This window comes from Oncorhynchus mykiss, chromosome 7 (genome assembly GCF_013265735.2).
Source record: "Oncorhynchus mykiss isolate Arlee chromosome 7, USDA_OmykA_1.1, whole genome shotgun sequence".
In the NCBI taxonomy this organism is placed as follows: domain Eukaryota; kingdom Metazoa; phylum Chordata; class Actinopteri; order Salmoniformes; family Salmonidae; genus Oncorhynchus; species Oncorhynchus mykiss.
Genome location: NC_048571.1, coordinates 76,246,699 through 76,266,908, shown reverse-complemented (window position 1 = coordinate 76,266,908; position 20,210 = coordinate 76,246,699). Strand labels below are relative to the sequence as shown.

Here is a 20,210-nt window from a genome sequence, read left to right as displayed (position 1 = left end):
AACTGCTTAGATGTGTTTATTTGACTGTCTGATGTTATGGTAGTTATTCCTAATGTCTAAATGTGTGCTCTATCTGCAGTTTGTTGACACTGGGACACAAATATCACAATAAATAAACCGTCCAATGAGAGTCAACTCTCTACAGTACAAGGAAAACACTGATGTCACATTTCCAGAGGATGTCATACACCTTTAAGTCATAAGGCCCACTCAACGGCACTGATAGAGATACTTTCAGCACCCCTATTACTTCAGATAGCTTGCGTTCCTTTTAGTCTTACTGTAGAATGGTGGTGACAAAATAAACTTTGAAAGAAAAAATTATAATTGTAACCAAAGTTTGGTCATTTTGAGTTAATGTGCACTTGAGGTGCATTTTACACATACAGAGGCAATCATTTAATCTCCATTGGCTCATTGCTAACAGTACAACATCTTCATCTTAAGTGTCCATTCCCCGTTGTCTCATCTTAAAGCCACTCTCACTTTTGATATGAAAGATATCTTTAGTTCCTTAGATTTCACCAGGTTAGTCCTCTCCGTAAAACATACCTGTGCTTTGAAGAGTCCCAGGACCCATGTTAAAAGTGTCTGTACCACTTCTTTTGAACCCTCTGTCAGAGGTTATACATAATGTTGTTATAAGCAACAGCTGTTAAAAGCCGCCAGAATAGCTGACATCAGCTATACATCACAAGTAATAAGCTAGTGGGGCCGGGCACAATGTCACGCTTCCAACTACTACGTTCCAACTACTACGTAGATGGTTCAAACTAAGGCTCCTCCTAAGAAGCGTAACGTCATCAAAATTTCAGGTACTCTGGCGTGGAGTAGTTGAACAGCAGGAAGTCCATGTGGTAGAGGTTATACAGCTTCTTCTGATAGAAGGGTCTGATGTTGTTGAAGAACTGAGCGGCCATGTCTCCCGTAGTCCTGGTGTTCTTGGCCGAGGCAGGGAAAGTCACCTGGCCCTCCACCCCAGCCAGCTGCAGCACGTAGCGGGAGTCCTGCTCCAGCGTCTCGTACTTGCCCACCACGTCGTAGTGGATGAGGCAGGGGTGGCACAGCGAGTGCACACGCTCCCAGTGCTCGTTGAAGGGCTCCTCGCGCTGTGTGGCCGGGTCCACCAGGTAGTACACAAACTCCTCGAAGGAGACGTCGTCTCCCCGCTCCAGTGCTTCGGCCTGGGGGTTGGGCCGGTGCCGGCGGATGATCTTGGTGCCGTAGCGCTTGTGGAAGGCCGTGTTGTAGCTGCGTGTGAACTTGTTGCGGTAAGCTGAAACGAGCCGCTCAAAGGGCTCACGCACAAACACAAACTTCAGGTAGGAGCGCAGCCGCTGGTTGATCTGAGAGGTGGAATACTCAGAGAGGGTGCGCAGGTTGCCAGGCACGTGGGCCTCGTTGGCGGGGATGGCGAGGGGGTCGCGGTGGGGGCCAGCGGAGCCTGTCAGGACCATTAGGACACGCTTCCAGTTGGTGCAGGCCACCTTGGGCACGTAGCAGTAGAGCAGGCCGTGCTGGTCATCCACAATGACGTGCTTGAGGTCCTCGGGGATGAGCACGCGACGCTTGTGCGTGTATGAGCGGCAGGCGTCCTCCAGCAGCTCCCGCCGACCCTGGTGGGTCACCTGCACCGTCGACTGCTCCAGCTGTAAAAGAGGAGAGGATTCCAGACACTGACACAAATGGTAGATGGCTCAGTGTGGTTTAACAGTTAATTGAGCTTGAGGAGAGTAGGAAATGAGATGGCAAGTGGTTATTGCTCGGGGATACATTTTTAGATCCATGTCACTGAACACATTGACATATTTTAACATGTTAACACATGAACAACTTTCAACATTGTACCTCATTAGATAGGAGACAGGAAACTGATCTGGAGAACACCAAAAATATGTCATGTCAGGAGGCTGAGCACAAGCGCTGAACAATCTATAAAGGGTTTTGTCTCCAGAACTAAAATGTTTTGTCTCCAGAACTAAAGTGTTTTGGCTCCAGAACTAAATGAGTTTGGCTCAGGAACTAAATCGTGTTGGCTCCAGAACTAAAGAAGTTTGGCTCGGGAACTAATGGAGTTTGGCTCAGTAACTAAATGGTGTTGGCTCCAGAACTAAAAGAGTGTTGGCTCCAGAACTAAAGAAGTTTGGCTCAGGAACTAATGGAGTTTGGCTCAGTAACAAAATGGTGTTGGCTCTAGAACTAAATGAGTTTGGCTCAGGAACTAAATAGTGTTGGCTCCAGAACTAAAGAAGTTTGGCTCAGGAACTAATGGAGTTTGGCTCAGTAACTAAATGGTGTTGGCTCTAGAACTAAATGAGTTTGGCTCAGTAACTAAATGGTGTTGGCTCCAGAACTAAAAGAGTGTTGGCTCCAGAACTAACCCCAACCCCTTCATGTACAGTGCATTCGGAAAGTATTCAGACCCCTTGACTTTTCCACATTTTGTTACGTTACAGCCTTATTCGAAAATGAATTAAATAGTTGTTTTCCTCGTCAATCTACACACAATACCCCATAATGACAAAGAAAAATAAGGTTTTTAGAAAATGTGGTTAATGCATAATTTTTTTAAACTGATATCACATTTGCATAAGTACTCAGACCCTTTACTCAGTACTTTGTTGAAGCACCTTTAGCAGCGATTACAGCCTTGAGTCTTCTTGGGTATGGCGCTATAAGCTTGGCACACCTGTATTTGGAGAGTTTCTCCAATTCTTCTCTGCAGATCCTCTCAAGCTCTGTCAGGTTGGAAGGGGAGCGTTGCTGCTATTTTCAGGTCACTCCAGAGATGTTCGATCGGGTTCAATTCCGGACTCTGGCTGGTGCACTCAAGGACATTCAGAGACTTGTCCCGAAGCCACTCCTGCGTTATCTTGGCTGTGTGCTTAGGGTCATTGTCTTGTTGGAAGGTAAACCTTCACCCTAGTCTGAGGTCCTGAGCACTCTGGAGCAGGTTTTCATCAAGGATCTCTCTGTACTTTGCTCCGTTCATCTTTCCCTCAATCTTGACTCCTCTACCAGTCCCTGCCGCTGGAAAACATCCCCGCAGCAAGATGCTGCCACCACCCTCTTTCACCGCAGGGATGGTGCCAGGTTTCCACCAGGCGTGAGGCTTGCCATTCAGGCAAAATAGTTTAATCTTGGTTTCATCAGTCCAGATAATCTTGTTTCTCATGGTCTGAGTCTTTAGGTGCCTATTGGCAAAATCCAAGTGGACTGTCATCTGCCTTTTTACTGAGTGGTTTCCGTCTGGCCACTCTACCATAAAGGCCTGGTTGTTGGAATGATGCAGAGATGGGAGAACCTTCCAGAAGGACAACCATCTCCACAGAGGAACTCTGTCAGAGTGACCATCGGGTTCCTGGTCACCTCCCTGCCCAAGGCCCTTCTCCCCGATTGCTCAGTTTGGCCGGGCAGCCAGATCTAGGAAGAGTCTTGGTAGTTCCAAACTTAACCCATTTAAGAATGATGGAAGCCACTGTGTTCTTGGGGACCTTCAATGCTGCAGAAATGTGTTGGTACTCTTCCCCATATCTGTGCCTCGACACAATCCTGTCTCGGAGCTCTACGGACAATTCCTTTGACCTCATGGTTTGGTTTTTACTCTGACATGCACTGTCAACTGTGGGACCTTACAGTTGAAGTCAGAAGTTTACATACACCTTAGCTAAATACATTAAAACTCAGTTTTTCACAATTCCTGACATTTATTCCTCATAAAAATCCCCTGTCTTAGGTCAGTTAGGATCACCACTTTATTTTAACAATGTGAAATGTCAGAATAATAGAAGAGAGAATGATTTATTTCAGCTTTTATTTCTTTCATCACATTCCCAGTGGGTCAGAAGTTTACATACACTCAACTAGTATTTGGTAGCATTGCCTTTAAATGGTTTAACTTGGGTCAAATGTTACAGTTAGCCTTCCACAAGCAATGTTGGCCCATTCCTGACAGAGCTGGTTTTACTGAGTCAGGTTTGAAGTCCTCCTTGCTCACACACACATTTTCAGTTTTGCCCACAAATTTTCTAGAGGATTGAATTCGGGGCTTTATGATGGCCGCTCCAATACCTTGACTTTGTTGTCCTTAAGCCATTTTGCCACAGCCTTGGAAGTATGCTTGGGGTCATTGTCTATTTGGAAGACCCATTTGCGACTGATGTCTGATGTCTTGAGATATTGCTTCAATATATACACATAATTTTCCTACTTCATGATGCCATCTATTTTGTGAAGTGCACCAGTCCCTCCTGCAGCAAAGCACCCCCACAACATGATTCTGCCACGCCATGCTTCACGGTTGGGATGGTGTTCTTCGGCTTGCAAGCCTCCCACTTTTTTCCTCAAAACATGACGATGGTCATTATGGACAAACAGTTCTATTTTTGTTTCATCAGACCAGAGGACATTTCAAAAAGCACGATATTTGTCCCCATGTGCAGTTGCAAACTGCACTCTGGCTTTTTTATGGCGGTTTTGGAGCAGTGGCTTCTTCCTTGCTGAGCGGCCTTTCAGGTTATATGTCTATATAGGACTCATTTTACTGTGGATATAGATAATTTTGTACCCGTTTCCTCCAGCATTTTCACAAGGTCCTTTGCTGTTGTTGTCATCTCTAGGAGACAGAACGCGTCTCCTTCCTGAGCGGTATGACGGCTGCGTGGTCCCATGGTGTTTATACTTGCGCACTATTGTTTGTACAGATGAACGTGGTACCTTCAGGCATTTGGAAATTGCTCCCATGGATGAACCAGACTTGTGGAGGTCTACAATTTTCTTTCTGAGGTCTTGGCTGATTTCTTTTGATTTTCCCATGAGTTTGAAGTTAGGCCTTGAAATACATCCACAGGTACACCTCCAATTGACTCAAATGATGTCAATTAGCCTATCAGAAGCTTCTAAAGCCATGACATAATGTTTACAGGCACAGTCAATTTAGTGTATGTTAACTTCTGACCCACTGGAATTGTGATACAGTGAATAATAAGTGAAATAATCTGTCTGCAAACAATTGTTGGAATATTTACTTGTGTCATGTACAAAGTAGATGTCCTAACCGACTTGCCAAAACTATAGTTTGTTAACAAGAAATTTGTGGAGTGGTTGAAAAACAAGTTTTAATGACTCTAACCTAAGTGTATGTAAACTTTCGACTTCAACTGTATGCAGACAGGTGTGTGTCTTTCCAAATCACATCTCAAGGATGATCAATGGAAACAGGATGCACCTGAGGTCAATTTCTAGCCTCATAGCAAAGGGTCTGAATACTTACATAAATAGGGTATCTGTTTTTTATTTTGTATAAATTGGCAAACATTTCTAAAAACCTGTAATATGGTTGTAGGGTAAAACTTTAATTGGATAGTCCATCTATAGATGCTCTACATACTATCTACAGACTATTAGTAACATTTAAGCTAACTATCTACAAACCCTAACCTTAACCCTTATCCTAACCCTAAACGTAACCCTTATTCTAAACCTAACCCTCAGATAGGCTAGCTGGGAGAAACAAAATGGTTGTAGCTCCACCTTTCCCTCAGACAGGCTAGCTAGGAGGAACATATTGGTTATACCCATCCAATCCTTTCTGATCTACCTGTGCCTTGTAGAGGCTGGGGGTTGTTTCTGGACGGGGGCCTTTGTCTATGACTATGAGAAGAAGAAAAAAAACACTCTTCAAAAGTCAGGCTTGGACCTCCTCTGTTTATTGACATTACGAAGTTACTTACAGGGGCTGAAACACTCCTCGCATTCCAATGTCACTTCATATAATTAAATCAACACCTTGACTTTACCCCCACGGAAAAAATGTATTCTGAAAAGGAATTAACTACATGCTTATGCAGTAGTATAAATGTCTGGGAGATTAACCAAACCGGGCATAATCTGTCCAATGTAGTTTATCTCCAGAAAATTGAGAGTTCAGGTGGGCCTTCATGCTTCAGCATACAAAGGAAAGGAGGGGTGCTCAACAACAATGACAAAAATCATGAGAAGGGCTTATCAAGAAACATTTCCAAAAGGACAAATTCGAGGTAGAAAGGAGTTGGAGCACTCAAAAAAAGCAGAGATGTATTTAATTTAGCTCACTTTAATCCATTGTACAGGATACGAACAGGTGACTGTCGTTTTGACGTCATGCTGACGTCTTCGAAGAAATTTAGAGAATATGAGGAGAGGTAGAAAATAAGATGAAAATGTGTGCATTACGGAGTCTGCAACCAAGAGAAGAGTATGTTCGTCCTGAATGACACTAAATAACAGCTTCTCTAAATGATCTTATTGTTTGTCAAACTTCATGGTTGAGTTTTATTGACCCATCTCTCTCCCTCTTGTAACACACACACAAACACTGCAGCTGGATGTCCTAATCACATTCAATCTCTCCCATCCACACACCGCTGCACTAACACTTCAGTTCAGCCAGTTCAACGTGGCTTCCTTCCTGTACAAAACCTGTATTCACTCTCTCCTGTATTTACGCCTTCCATTTACTCAGCCAAATGCGGAGGCTCTCAGTGTCGTCCTCTGTCCTGGTTTGAGAAGACACTGTTGACACTGAAATTTCAAGGACACACCGGAGCAGGCAGCACCGATGCTAACGGAGGCTTCACTCACTGTGTAGCTGGGTAGTTACATCTTTCTATCAAACAATTTTGTCACGGCAGAAGTTAAAGTAAAACCTCAAGTAAACTATTACTTTATCTTTCTCATCAGTGAGGCACAAGGTAACTTGCCAATGTCATTCATTATCCCTGATAGTGTAAAGACGATCTTCCATAAAAATCTTGATCTTAATTTGTGGAGCAAAATGTATTTTGATGGCACATATTCTTATCTGGAGTCGTCCCTGTCGGCTACGATTTACCTCAAGTAGATACTACGTGCTCCTTGTAAACCTAGGGGTAACTGGGTAACTGGCGCATGCAAAGTCAACTCCACATGCATTGTAAAACATTTGCTTAGGTTAAACTTATTGTAAGAAGTAATTGTTGATGTTGTTGATGTTATACCCACAGCAACAATTAAAACATTCCCAAACCAGAAACTGTGGACTGATGGCAGCATTCGCTCGAAACTGAAAGTGCGAACCACTGCTTTTAACCAGGGCAAGGTGACCGGAAACATGACCGAATACAAACAGTGTAGCTATTCCCTCCGCAAGGCAATCAAACAAGCTAAGCGTCAGTATATAGACAAAGTAGAGTCGCAATTCAACGGCTCAGACACAAGATGTATGTGGCAGGGTCTACAGTCAATCACGGATTACAAAAAGAAAACCAGTCCCGTCGCGGATCAGGATGTGGTCTGCACATGCTCTGAGGACCGTCTGGGCCTGCAGCCCTGCGAGGGTTAACACGTTTAAATGTTTTACTCACGTCGGCTGCAGTGAAGGAGAGTCTGCAATCTCAACCACACTGCACACTGCCCTAACCCATCTGGGCAAGAGGAATACCTATGTGAGAATGCTGTTCATCGACTACAGCTCAGCATTTAACACCATAGTACCCTCCAAACTCGTCATCAAGCTCGAGACACTGGGTCTCGACCCCGCCCTGTGCAACTGGGTACTGGACTTCCAACTCAATCATCAAGTTTGTGGACGACACTACAGTGGTAGGCTTGATTACCAACAACGACGAGACGGCCTACAGGGAGGAGGTGAGGGCCCTCGGAGTGTGGTGTCAGGAAAATAACCTCACACTCAACGTCAACAAAATAAAGGAGATGATTGTGGACTTCAGGAAACAGCAGAGGGAGCACCCCCCTATCCACATCAACGGGACATTAGTGGAGATGGTAGTAAGTTTTAAGTTCCTCGGCGTACACATCATGGACAAACTGAAATGGTCCACCCACACAGACAGCGTTGTGAAGAAGGTGCAGCAGCGCCTCTTCAACCTCAGGAGGCTGAGGAAATTCAGCTTGTCACCAAAAGCACTCCCAAACTTCTACAGATGCACAATCGAGAACATCCTGTCGGGCTGTATCACCGCCTGGTACGGCAACTGCTCCGCCCACAACCGTAAGGCTCTCCAGAGGGTAGTGAGGTCTGCACAACGCATCACTGGGGGCAAACTACCTGCCCTCTAGGACACCTACACCACCCAATGTCACAGGAAGGCCATAAAGATCATCAAGGACAATAACCACCCGAGCCACTGCCTGTTCACCCCGCTATCATCCAGAAGGCGAGGTCAGTACAGGTGCATCAAAGCAGGGACCGAGAGACTGAAAATCAGCTTCTATCTCAAGGCCATCAGACTGTTAAACAGCTCTCACTAACATTGAGTGGCTGCTGCCAACATACTGACTCAACTCCAGCCACTTTAATAATGGAAATTGATGTAAAAATGTATCACTAGCACTTTAAACAATGCCACTTAATATAATATAATGTTTACATACCCTACATTACTCATCTTATATGTATATACTGTACTCTATATCATCTACTGCATCTTTATGTAATACACGTATCACTAGCCACTTTAAACTATGCCACTTTGTTTGCATACCCTACATTACTCATCTCATATGTATATACTGTACTCGATACCATCCACTGCATCTTGCCTATGCCGTTCTGTACCATCACTCATTCATATATCTTTATGTACATATTCTTTATCCCCTTACACTTGTGTGTATAAGGTAGTAGTTGTGGAATTGTTAGGTTAGATTACTCGTTGGTTATTACTGCATTGTCGGAACTAGAAGCACAAGCATTTCGCTACACTCGCATTAACATCTGCTAACCATGTGTATGTGACAAATACAATTTGATTTGATTTGAATTACACCCTTTAGTGATCCAACATAATATTCTTGTAGGCTTATACAGAGAAGTAAAATTAATACAATTGGTTATAATGATCTTCCAGTTTTGCTTTCTGTCTTCATAAATTCAAACACTTTTCCTCAGAGTATCGCAACACCACGGGGTTCCACTTTGGATAAGCAAAGTGCAAAATATCAAAAATAAAACCGCCAGCGATTTAAAGTAAATTATGTCTTTAGGAGTTCTTCAGTCCTTTGGCATGGGCCTCGGACTCCCCTCCCTGAGATATAATTGGCAACAGCTCACTCCTATAGAACTATTTTTTCTGTACCCTATTCAAGCTAATTTCTCTCGCGCTCTCTCCAAGTCTTAGTTCTGGAACAGTCCCTATGTAATGTCATACTGTATAATTGTAGAGAGTTTGTGGGCCAGGGCTTATCCTTTGGCCTCAGAAATTTCAATCCGTCGTAGTGACACACTGACTGTACACATTTGTTTTGAAGTTGAATGACATGGGACACTTAAGTAGTCTATTCAACTCTATCGGCTACATACACGTAGTGTACAAAACATTAAGAACATCAGCTCTTTCCATGACAGACTGACCAGGCGAATCCAGGTAAAAGCTATGGTCCCTTATTGACGTCACTTGTTAAATCCACTTCAATCAGTGTAGATAAAGGATTTAAAAGGATTTTAAAGGATTTTTAAGCCTTGAGATTATTGAGACATGGATGGTGTATGTGTGCTACTCAGAAGGTGAATGGGCAAGACAAAATATTTAAGTGCTTTTGAATGGAGTATGGTAGTAGGTGCCAGGTGCACCGGTTTGAGTGTGTCAAGAACTGCAACGCTGCTGGGGTCACGCTCAACAGTTTCCCGTGTGTATCAACAATGGTCCACCACCCAAAGGACACCCAGCCAACTAGATACAACGGTGGGAAGGAGAGGCGGGAGATAGAGACAAATCCTGGCAAAATTACAAAGACAGGGTTATAATTTTTTATAAGAGAAATAATTTGATTTTGCTAACCAATGTCTGACTGCAGTCTGGAATCGTCAAGTCAGGGCTTTTGTTTGATGAGGAACTTCAAAGTACTGTAGTTGATTCCAGGAATTATCCAACCAGTATTTCTGGAAAACCTGGGCATTTTGGAAAAGTTCCTGGAATTTTCCAACCCTAACTAGACGGTAAACAAAAACATAAGAAAGGTCAAGGGTTGCACCTGTATCAATCACTGACAGTCACTAGTAACTACAGGAGACAGTTTGAAAGGCTTGGAATGAGTACAGATTGTGAGACACCCAAACCCTTGGAGCATGAGGAACATCTGTAGTAGCAATGGGGGATTAATAATGATGATCTAAATCTGCTTTTACAGACCAGTAACTTCAGAAACAGAATTATTCTAAACATGGATTGGAAATGTATTTTATTAGGGGCTTACACTGACAAAATTCCCATAGATGCCAAAAGATGTTAATCATCATTCTGCAGTTGCTTGAAAAATGTAATATTGGTTGAGGAAAGCTGACAAGAGAACTGTTATTTCAGTTGTTAACACCATGTCACACCCTGACCTTAGTTCCTTTTTATGTCTCTATTTTGGTTTGGTTGGGGTGGGCATTCTATGTTGTGATTTCTATGTTTTCTGTGTTTGGCCTGGTATGGTTCCCAATCAGAGACAGCTGTCTTTCGTTGTCTCTGATTGAGAACCATACTTAGGAAGCCTGCTCCCACCTGGTGTGTGTGGGTAGTTGTTTCCTGTTTTGTCACCTTTCAGGACGGTTTCAATTGTCGTTGTTTCACGTGCTTATTTTGTATTTCGTGTTCAGTTATATTACATTAAAATGGACACCTACCACGCTGCGGCAGCTAAATTTATATAGGGGAAACACTGATGAGAGACTTTCAGCAAGTAAGCAGTAAGTACTGAATAGCTTACCAATGATTTTATTTTCACAAATTACCTATTCTAACTCATAAAACATGACCAAAAAGAAGTTCAGTGGTCATCAACGTGAATCCTACCTGGTAGTGGGCAGGACTTACCTGGTCACTGTCATAGAGCATCTGGAGTGGACTCCTCCATGACTTCCCCTGGCCGCTGCTCCTCCCACTACCCTGTGCTGAGGCTGAGAAAACGCAGACGGGTACACACTTCAAGGTCAACACAGACAAATTACCTACAGTACACACTCAAGACTATCGGAGTCTGTATCTCTCCTGCATTCTGATTTGGTATATACAGTCCATGGGATGCCATTGTGGCAACCCATGAGGTATGGCAGGTTAATACTGATTATCCCATCTAAATGCAAATGTCATGTCAATTTTATGTTGACCCAAATGCTTGATAAGCGAGCTAAATTACAACTTTCTAAGTGGGATAATCATTAACCATGTTACATGTAAAGGTATGAATGCAACAACAACCTGACACTTTCATACATCCTAATAACAAAGAAGTCACAAGACAAGTACCATTGAGAATCTCAGGGAAACCAGAGGACAAACTCGCCAATGGGTCATTTATTACATATTATAAACTGGGTGGTTCGAGCCCTGAATGGTGATTGGCTGACAGCCGTGGTATATCAGACCGTATACCTAGGGTATGACAAAACATTTCATTTTACTGCTATAATTACGTTGGTAACCAGTTTATAAAAGCAATAAGGCACCTCAGGGGTTTGTGGTATATGGCCAATATACCATGGCTAAGCTCTGTATCCAGGCACTCCGCATTGTGTTGTGCATAAGAACAGCCCTTAGCCGTGGTATATTGGCCATATACCACACCTCCTCGGGCCGTATTGCTCAACTGTACACACCTGAGGGTCATTAAACACCAACACACAGGTGCACACCCAAAACGCCATCTTATACAACACTACAGGTTGTCATAGAAACACACAAAAGAGAAAGAGAAGAAACCAGGCCTCAAAAAAAGACTGTGCATCCATTCAGACTACTAATGTACCTCTTACTGTAGCGCTCCGCTAAACATACAACGCAGCAACACTGCAGAAAACAGCTCTCCTTTATGGAAGTAACTGAGGAGAGGCAAAAAAGGGAAAATCCCGAAACCACATGGGTACTGAGGCATAGCAATGAGAGAAAACCAAGGGGGCAGATGGAGTATAAACAGAGGTAGAAAACCTCTGTGACTACTTTAGAGTTCCTTTAAAAAACATGACATGGCGTTTAGATTGTTGTTGTTGTCATTTCATATGCTGTTGCTCTTTTAGTTCCTTGGTAGTTGTGGGAGCGTAAGTTTTTGGTTTCCCATTGGTTCTGGGAACGAAGCCATGAGTTTCCTGACCAGTAAAACTGTATATTTTTTTTTACGTTCTGAGAATGGAAGTGAAAATCTGGGACTTTTGTTTTTCAGTTGCTGGGAGGTTCTGAGAACATTATAATCGGGTTCCTTTAAAGTTTTCCTGGGAGGTTTTAATAACGTTCTGAGAATGAAAATTATAGTTTTTTTTTGTGTTTTGAATATCTTAACTTTCACTGAATGTTTCAATAAGACTTTCAATAACACTGCTAGCTGACAGTGCATTCTGCTGAAGTAATGAAATACGTTATTTAACGTATTTCAAAATAATGTTATTTTGTCAAGTTTCTTAAATGTGCTGAGAATGTTACAAAGCTAAGCAATTATCTTGCACCATTCCCAGAACATTGTGGGAAGGTTATATGCAAAATAACCAAAGGACAACCATGCTCCCACCAAGCTCTAAGAAACATATGGTTCTCAGAACATTATCTGTTAGCTGGGAAGAGACAAAGAGTCACAGATATGGTCCTTCGGGGCAAGGGGAGGTGTAGGTGAGGGTGCAGACAGACAGGGCATGGCTGAGATCATGTTCTGCATTTTGGTACCATCAACCATAACTTCAAAAACCCTACATAATAAATGGCATTGTGTTACGTACACTGTATAAGGGAATGTACAAGAATGGAGAATTCAGCTACTGACATGCTTATGATTTAAAATTAAATTAGATAGCAACACTTCAGTAACTATACTGAACAAAATTACAAAATGCAAAATGTTTTTACTGAGTTACAGTTCATAGAAGGAAATCAGTCAATTTATATAAATTCATTGGGTCCAAATCTATGGATTTCACATGATTGGGCAGGGGCGCAGCTATGGGTCGGCCTTGGAGGGCATAGGGCCAGCCACTGGTAAGCCAGGCCCAGCCAATCAGAATGAGTCTTTCCCCACAAAAGGGCTTTATTAAATATCAAATCAAAGTTTATTTGTCACCTTCGCCGAATACAACAGGTGTAGACAGTGAAATGCTTACTTACAGGTTCTAACCAACAGTGCAATTTCTAAGTTAAAAAAGGTATTAGGTGAACAATAGATAAGTAAAGAAATAAGAACAACAGTAAAAAAGACAGTGAAAAACAACAGTAGTGAGGCTACATACAGGCACCGCTTAGTCAGGCTGATTGAGGTAGTATGTATATGTAGGTATGGTTAAAGTGACTATGCATATATGATAAACAGAGAGTAGCAGTAGCGTAAAAGAGGGATTGGCGGGTGGTGGGTGGAGGGACACAATGCAGATAGTCAGGGTAGCCAATGTGCGGGGGCACCGGTTGGTCGGGCTAATTGAGGTAGTATGTACATGAATGTATAGTTAAAGTGACTATGCATACATGATAAACAGGGGTTGGGGGGAGGAACACAATGCAAAAAGTCTGGGTAGCCATTTGATTACCTGTTCAGGAGTCTTTATGGCTTGGGGATAAAAACGGTTGAGAAGCCTGTTGGTCCTAAACTTGGCACTCCGGTACTGCTTGCCATGTGGTAGTAGAGAGAACAGTATATGACTGGGGTGGCTGGGGTCTTTGACAATTTTTAGGGCCTTCCTCTGACACCGCCTGATGTAGAGGCCCTGGAGGGCAGGCAGCTTAGCACCAGTGATGTACTGGGCCGTACGCACTACCCTCTGTAGTGCTTTGCAGTTGCCGTACCAGGCAGTGATGCAAACAGCCAGGATGCTCTCGATGTTGCAGCTGTAGAACCTGACCTCTTCCCTATAGGCTGTCTCATCGTTGTCGGTGATCAGGTCTACGACTGTTGTGTCGTCTGCAAACCTGGCCACGCAGTCGTGGGTGAAGAGGGAGTACAGGAGGGGACTGGAGGAGGGGATCCTTAGCTTAGTGATGAGCTTTGAGAGTACTATGGTGTTGAATGCTGAGCGCAGGGCAGTGTGGAGAAAGGGAAAGGGCAGTGTGGAGTGCAATAAAGATGGCATCATCTGTGCATCTATTGGGATGTTGTGCAAATTGGAGTGGGTCTAGGGTTTCTGGGATAATGATGTTGATGTTAGTCTTTACCAGCCTTTCAAAGCACTTCATGGCTATGGACGTGAGTGCTACGGGTCTGTAGTCATTTAGGCAGGTTGCTTTAGTGTTCTTGGGCACAGGGACTATGGTGGTCTGCTTGAAGCATGTTGGAATTACAGACTCGATCAGGGACATGTTGAAAATGCCAGTGAAGACACCTGCCAGTTGGTCAGCACATGCCCGGAGCACACGTTCTGGTAATCTGTCTGGCCCAGCAGCCTTGTGAATGTTTACCTGTCTAAAGGTCTCACTCACATCGGCTAAGGAGAGCGTGATCACACAGTCATCCGGAACAGCTGATGCTCTTATGCATGCCTCAGTGTTGCTCGCTTTGAAGCGAGCATAGAAGTGATTTAGCTCATCTGGTAGGCTCGTGTCACTGGGCAGCTCGCGGCTGTGCTTCCCTTTGTAGTCTGTAATAGTTAGCAAGCCCTGCCACATAAGACGAGTGTCAGAGCCGGTGTAGCATGATTCAATCTTAGCCCTGTATTGTCGCTTTGCCTGTTTGATAGTTTGTCTGAGGGCATAGCGGGATTTCTTATAAGCGTCCGGGTTAGAGTCCCGCAGCTTGAAAGTGGCAGCTCTACCCTTTAGCTCAGTGCAAATGTTGCCTGTAATCCATGGTTTCTGGTTGGGGTATGTACGTACAGTCACTGTGGGGACGACATCCTCGATGCACTTATTGAAGCCAGTGACTGATGTGGTGTACTCCTCAATGCCATCGGAAGAATCCCGGAACATGTTCCAGTCTGTGCTAGAAAAAGAGTCCTGTAGTTTAGCATCTGCTTCATCTGACCACTTTTTTAATAGACTGAGTCACTGGTGCTTCCTGCATACATTTTTGCTTGTAAGCAGGAATCAGAAGGATAGAATTGTGGTCAGTTTTACCAAATGGAGGGTGAGGGAGAGAGAGCTTTGAACACGTCTCTGTGTGTGGAGTAAATGTGATCTAGAATTGTTTTCCTTCTGGTTGCACATTTGTTGACGTTGATAGAAATTAGGTAGAACTGATTTAAGTTCCCTTCATTAAAGTCTCCGGCCACTAGGAGCGCCGCCTCTGGGTGAGCGGTTTCCTGTTTACTTATTTCCTTATACAGCTGACTGAGTGCTGTTTTAGTTCCAAGCATCCGTCTGTGGTGGTAAATAAACAGCCACAAAGTATAGCTGAAAACTCTCTTGGAAAACAGTGTGGTCTGCAGTTTATCATAAGATACTCTACTTCAGGCGAGCAAAATCTAGAGACTTCCTTAGATTTTGTGCACCAGCTGTTGTTTATAAATATGCACAGACCGCCCCCCCCCTCGTCTTACAAGCGTGTGCTGTTCTATCTTGCCGGTGCAGCGTACATCCCGCTAGCTGAATATCCATGTCATCATTCAGCCACGATTCCGTGAAATATATGATATTACATTTTTTGATGTCCCGTTGGTAGGATATACCACGTACCTCTTCGAATGTATTGTCCAATTATTCACGTTGACGAGTAATATTGACAATAACGGCAGCTTTCCCACTCGCCTTCTGCGGATCCTTACGAGGCATAGCACAATTGGTTGGCATTTCTTCCGGTGCCATTTTATCCTTAAAAGATGGAAAAACACCAATGTTGGAGGCGGCTTATGGTAGATGAATGAACATTCAATTACCTGCCAACAGCTCGGTTGGACATTCTTGCAGTCAGCATGCCAATTGCACGCTCCCTCAAAACAAACTTGACATATGTGGCATTGTGTTGTGCGACAACTGCACATTTTAGAGTGGCCTTTTATTTTCCCCAGCACAAGGTGCACCTGTGTAATGATCATGCTGTTTAATCAGCTTCTGGATATACTACACTTGTCAGGTGGATGGATTATCTTGGCAAAGGAGACATGCTCACTAACAGGGATGTAAACAATTAAGGTTATTGTGCGAATGAAACATTTCTGGGATTTTTTATTTCAGCTCATGAAAAATGGGACCAACACTTTACATGTTGCGTTTACTTATTTTTTCAGTATAATTAAATACTTTCAGAGGGAAGAAACTTCAATAACTAATCTTACTAGGTTCTGTCAGATCCAGAAATATCCCAATTTACAATATCTTTTTATTTTCTTTTGGGCCATCCATATTACAAGGTCTTGTTGAAATGGACAGATTCCACCATTCTTCTGCGACTGGGCAAAACAGACTGATGTGTCACTAGCGCCACACACACCCACTGTACAAGATAAACTGGGTTGTTCGATCCCTGAGTGCTGATTGGCTGACAGCCATGGTATATCAGACAATATACCACAGGTATGACAAAACATTTATTTTTACTCTTATAATAATGTTGGTAACCAGTTTATAATGGCAATAAGGCACCTCGGGGGTTTGTGATATATGACCAATATACCTCGGCTAAGGGCTGTGTCCAGGCAACCCGCGTTGCGTCATGCATAAGAACAGCCCTTAACCGTGGTATATTGGCCATATACCACACCTCCTCGGGCCTTATTGCTTAAGCATAGGCTTCACAATTGAAAATTCCTAAATTATTCTTAGAGCAGCAAAGTCAAATCATTCTCAGCTCGTTAGCCAGGTACACATGCTTTCAGTTGCTTTTAATATCTTCTCCCCTGCTTTAATGACCTGCACTGTTCCTGTCAATATGACTTGTACTTACTCGGTCCTGTTAAGACTTTAAAAGCAGTCAGTCTCAAGTTCAAAGGCAAAGAGTTTAAATAGGAACGCTATACAGAGGCGCTTTTCAAACCTGCCATGTTTCAACTCTAGAGTAAAGCTATACGGAGGCACTTAAGCCTTGTTCACAGTGCAGGCCTTAATGCTCAAATCAGTTTACTTTTTTAAATCAGTTTTGGAATACTCACTGTCCAAACAGCAAGTCACTTCTAAGGCTAGTTGCCATAGTAACCATGGGTGTGGCGCAATGGGGTAGGCTGATTGGTGGTGGTGCTACTGTTTATGATCCCTCAAAAGTAATGTCGCAAGCTATGGTGACAACAACACCTGTCATGGATGCAGTGGTGTAAAGTACTTAAGTAAAAATACTTTAAAGTACTACCTTAGTAGGCTTTTGGGGTATCTGTAAATAACTATTTATATTTGAAAACTTTTACTTCACTACATTCCTAAAGGAAATGAAGTACTTTTTACCCAATAACATTTTCCTGACACAAAAAATACTTGTTAAATTTTGAATGATTAGAAGGACAGGAAATTGTCTAATTCACACGTATCAATAGAACATCCACGGTCATCCCTACTGCTTCTGATCTGGCGGACTTACTAAACACATGTGCTTCAATTGTAAATTATGTCTGAGGAAACACCTTGCTATCGGCAGGTAGCCTGGCGGGGGCAACAGGTAGCCTGGCAGGGGCAGCAGGTAGCCTGGCGGGGGCAGCAGGTAGCCTGGCGGGGGCAGCAGGTAGCCTGGCGGGGGCAGCAGGTAGCCTGGCAGGGGCAGCAGGTAGCCTGGTGGGTAGGAGCGTTGGGCCAGTAATCCCCAAGCTGACAAGGTAAAAGTCTGTCGTACTGCCCCTGAGCAAGGCAGTTAACCTATTGTTCCCCGGGCGCCGATGACGTGGATGTCAATTAAGGCAGCCCCCCACAAATCTCTGATTCAGAGGGGTTGGATTCAATGCGGAAAGAAACATTTCAGTTGAATGCATTCAGTTGTAAAACGAACTAGGTATCCCCCTTTCCACATCCGTAAAAAAATAAAAAACAAAATGGATGCTGTCTGGTTTGCTTTATATAAAGAATTTGAAATGATTTAATACTTAAGAATATATTAGCAATTAAATGTACTTTTGATACTTAAGTATATTTAAAACCAAATAACTTTACTCAAGTATTACAATTGGGTAATTTTTCCACCACTGCATGGATGCTTCCCAGGTGCTTTGAATGTTCAAAATCATAGTGTAAGAACACTTTTAAAGCCTCAAAGGATAAAAGCATCATACTTTCAGAATGAGTCCTTTTTGGCTAGCCACAGCAGTCAGCTAGCTAGGTAGCTGTTTAGCTATCTAGCACATTCACTCATTTGTTCGTTAACTAAACAATTAACGAGGTAGTTAAATACCATGTGTTCTTCTAAAACTGTCAACAGAGTAGCTAGCTAACCAATAAGATATGAGATATGCCAAATAAGTCTAAAAACCACTTGAGGGCAAATAAATCAGATTTGAGTCGCATGGCAAGGAATCAGATTTCTATTCATAGGTGGTTTGAAATGTGGCTTGACATATCTGATTCCATGTGTTTTTTGGCTGTTCAGACTGCCAGGAAGAAAAGAAACGGATTAGAATTGGACATGCAAAAAAATATATATTTGAGTCAATGCCAATGTGAGCAGGGCTTTAGAGACCTGGCTCATATATGATATGAGGCAAAACTCATCATAGTGGCTATATTTCTGCCTCCTTGAACAGTAATCGCTCAGAGATGCACAAAAAAGATTAAGAAAAGATTTCCCCATGTTTAATTAAGTGGCATCTGTATGTGGACCCAACGCTAGCCTTGATTCCACGCTTGTGAGTATGGTACTGCGACACTAACCCGACGCAAATGACTATGCAATTTACCCGTATTAAGAGCAAACTTTATGAGCCTTGATTTAACTTTCACATAAAGGTTATCGGAAGGCAGTTATTGCATGAGTCAGGGTATGATTTCATGGTGACTGTTGTGTTTATTCTGGAAAAATGACTTCCGGACAACATAAACCCGCAAAGCCCCAAGGATTTCTCAAATAGACTTTTTACCTCAACAGTTCTGTAAACAACGCAACTCAATGTGCTGTAGACGGATTAACCCAAAAAGCATAAATTTAGAGAGAGGGAGGAAAGTGACACCTAACTGCTGTTTGGATTAAGTTAAACACACACAGAAGAGGAAGGGCTGGGTGCATCAATAATTTATATAGATGTTTTTTTGTCACATACACCGGATAGGTGCAGTGAAATGTGTTGTTTTACAGGGTCAGCCATAGTAGTACAGTGCCCTTGGAACAAATGAATATGTGAAATTAAATTTAGCTTAAAAAAGAGCTAAGGACAATGTTAGTCTTGTTAGCATTCATGCTATCGCATCAAATGGCCCGGCTCTGATAGATACCATAATCTTGCCCGAGCCCAATTCAATCAACTATTCAAATGCAATCACAATATTTACAACACAGTTGAACTCCAAGCTCTTTAAATACCCATAAGTATCATTAAGTATCATTATATCCAATTGGATGATGCTGCTGTGACATGAAAACAGTCAATGCCTTAAAATAGTTCTCTTATCAATGGGAATTGAGTCATATTTTACAATGTAAAACTGTCACAATCAATTGAGCTATTTGCCTTCTGAAAACTGCAGACAACTCCTTTGGACTATCCCTGGTAAATGCTAAACATACTATAACAGTTAGTTCAAAACTGATTTGAGTTATTAGAGGGTAACATCCAGCAGACCAGGGTTTAAACCCACAACCCTTGCAGTTATGCACACACACACACCACCTTTTGGCAGAGGCCAAATTAAAGGTTACAATAGCACTGCCAATGATAGACTTTAGTTTAGTAAAAAATTACAAATATGGCTTGGCATGTGGAAATGTTGTATAATGACCCTTCCGGTGTAAAAAAACATGGAAATAAAAAAATAGACATTTAAAGTGAGAAGTAGGCATTGGTTTTAATGCTAAAAAGTAAAATAAATTCACAAGCACCAAAATGCCTACTCCACCCATGCTCTAACAAGGTTTTCCAGCACACAGCTTTTACGTAGTACGGTAGTTATGTTGGTCTAGTGTACTTCAAATAATGTGTATGCAGGTTGCTTAGGATTCAGATCTTCTCAAACAGCCTAATTCAGAGAAATAATGGACTTCAGTGTCCTATTAAAATAATGTATATACACTGAACAAAAATATAAAAGCAACATGTAAAGTGTTGGTCCCATGTTTCATGAGCTGAAATAAAAGCTCACAGAAATGTTCCATAAACACAAAAAGCTTATTTTATTAATAAAATAACATTTATTTAAAATGTTGTGCACAAATTTGTT

The 20,210-nt window shown here is 42.6% G+C and overlaps 1 protein-coding gene across 2 annotated transcripts in view; it reads right to left on the bottom strand.

Moving 5' to 3' along the window:
- LOC110528505 (carbohydrate sulfotransferase 11) overlaps positions 1–20,210 on the bottom strand; it is a 35,648-nt gene continuing 15,438 nt past the window's right edge. For both annotated transcript variants that reach the window (XM_021610611.2, XM_021610610.2), the window contains 2 exons: positions 10,839–10,921; positions 1–1,649 (listed from right to left, as the gene is read on the bottom strand). In XM_021610611.2, the coding sequence (XP_021466286.1) occupies positions 804–1,649; positions 10,839–10,859 (867 nt within the window). In that variant the 5' untranslated portion in view covers positions 10,860–10,921 and the 3' untranslated portion in view covers positions 1–803. The remainder of the gene's footprint in view (positions 1,650–10,838; positions 10,922–20,210) is intronic.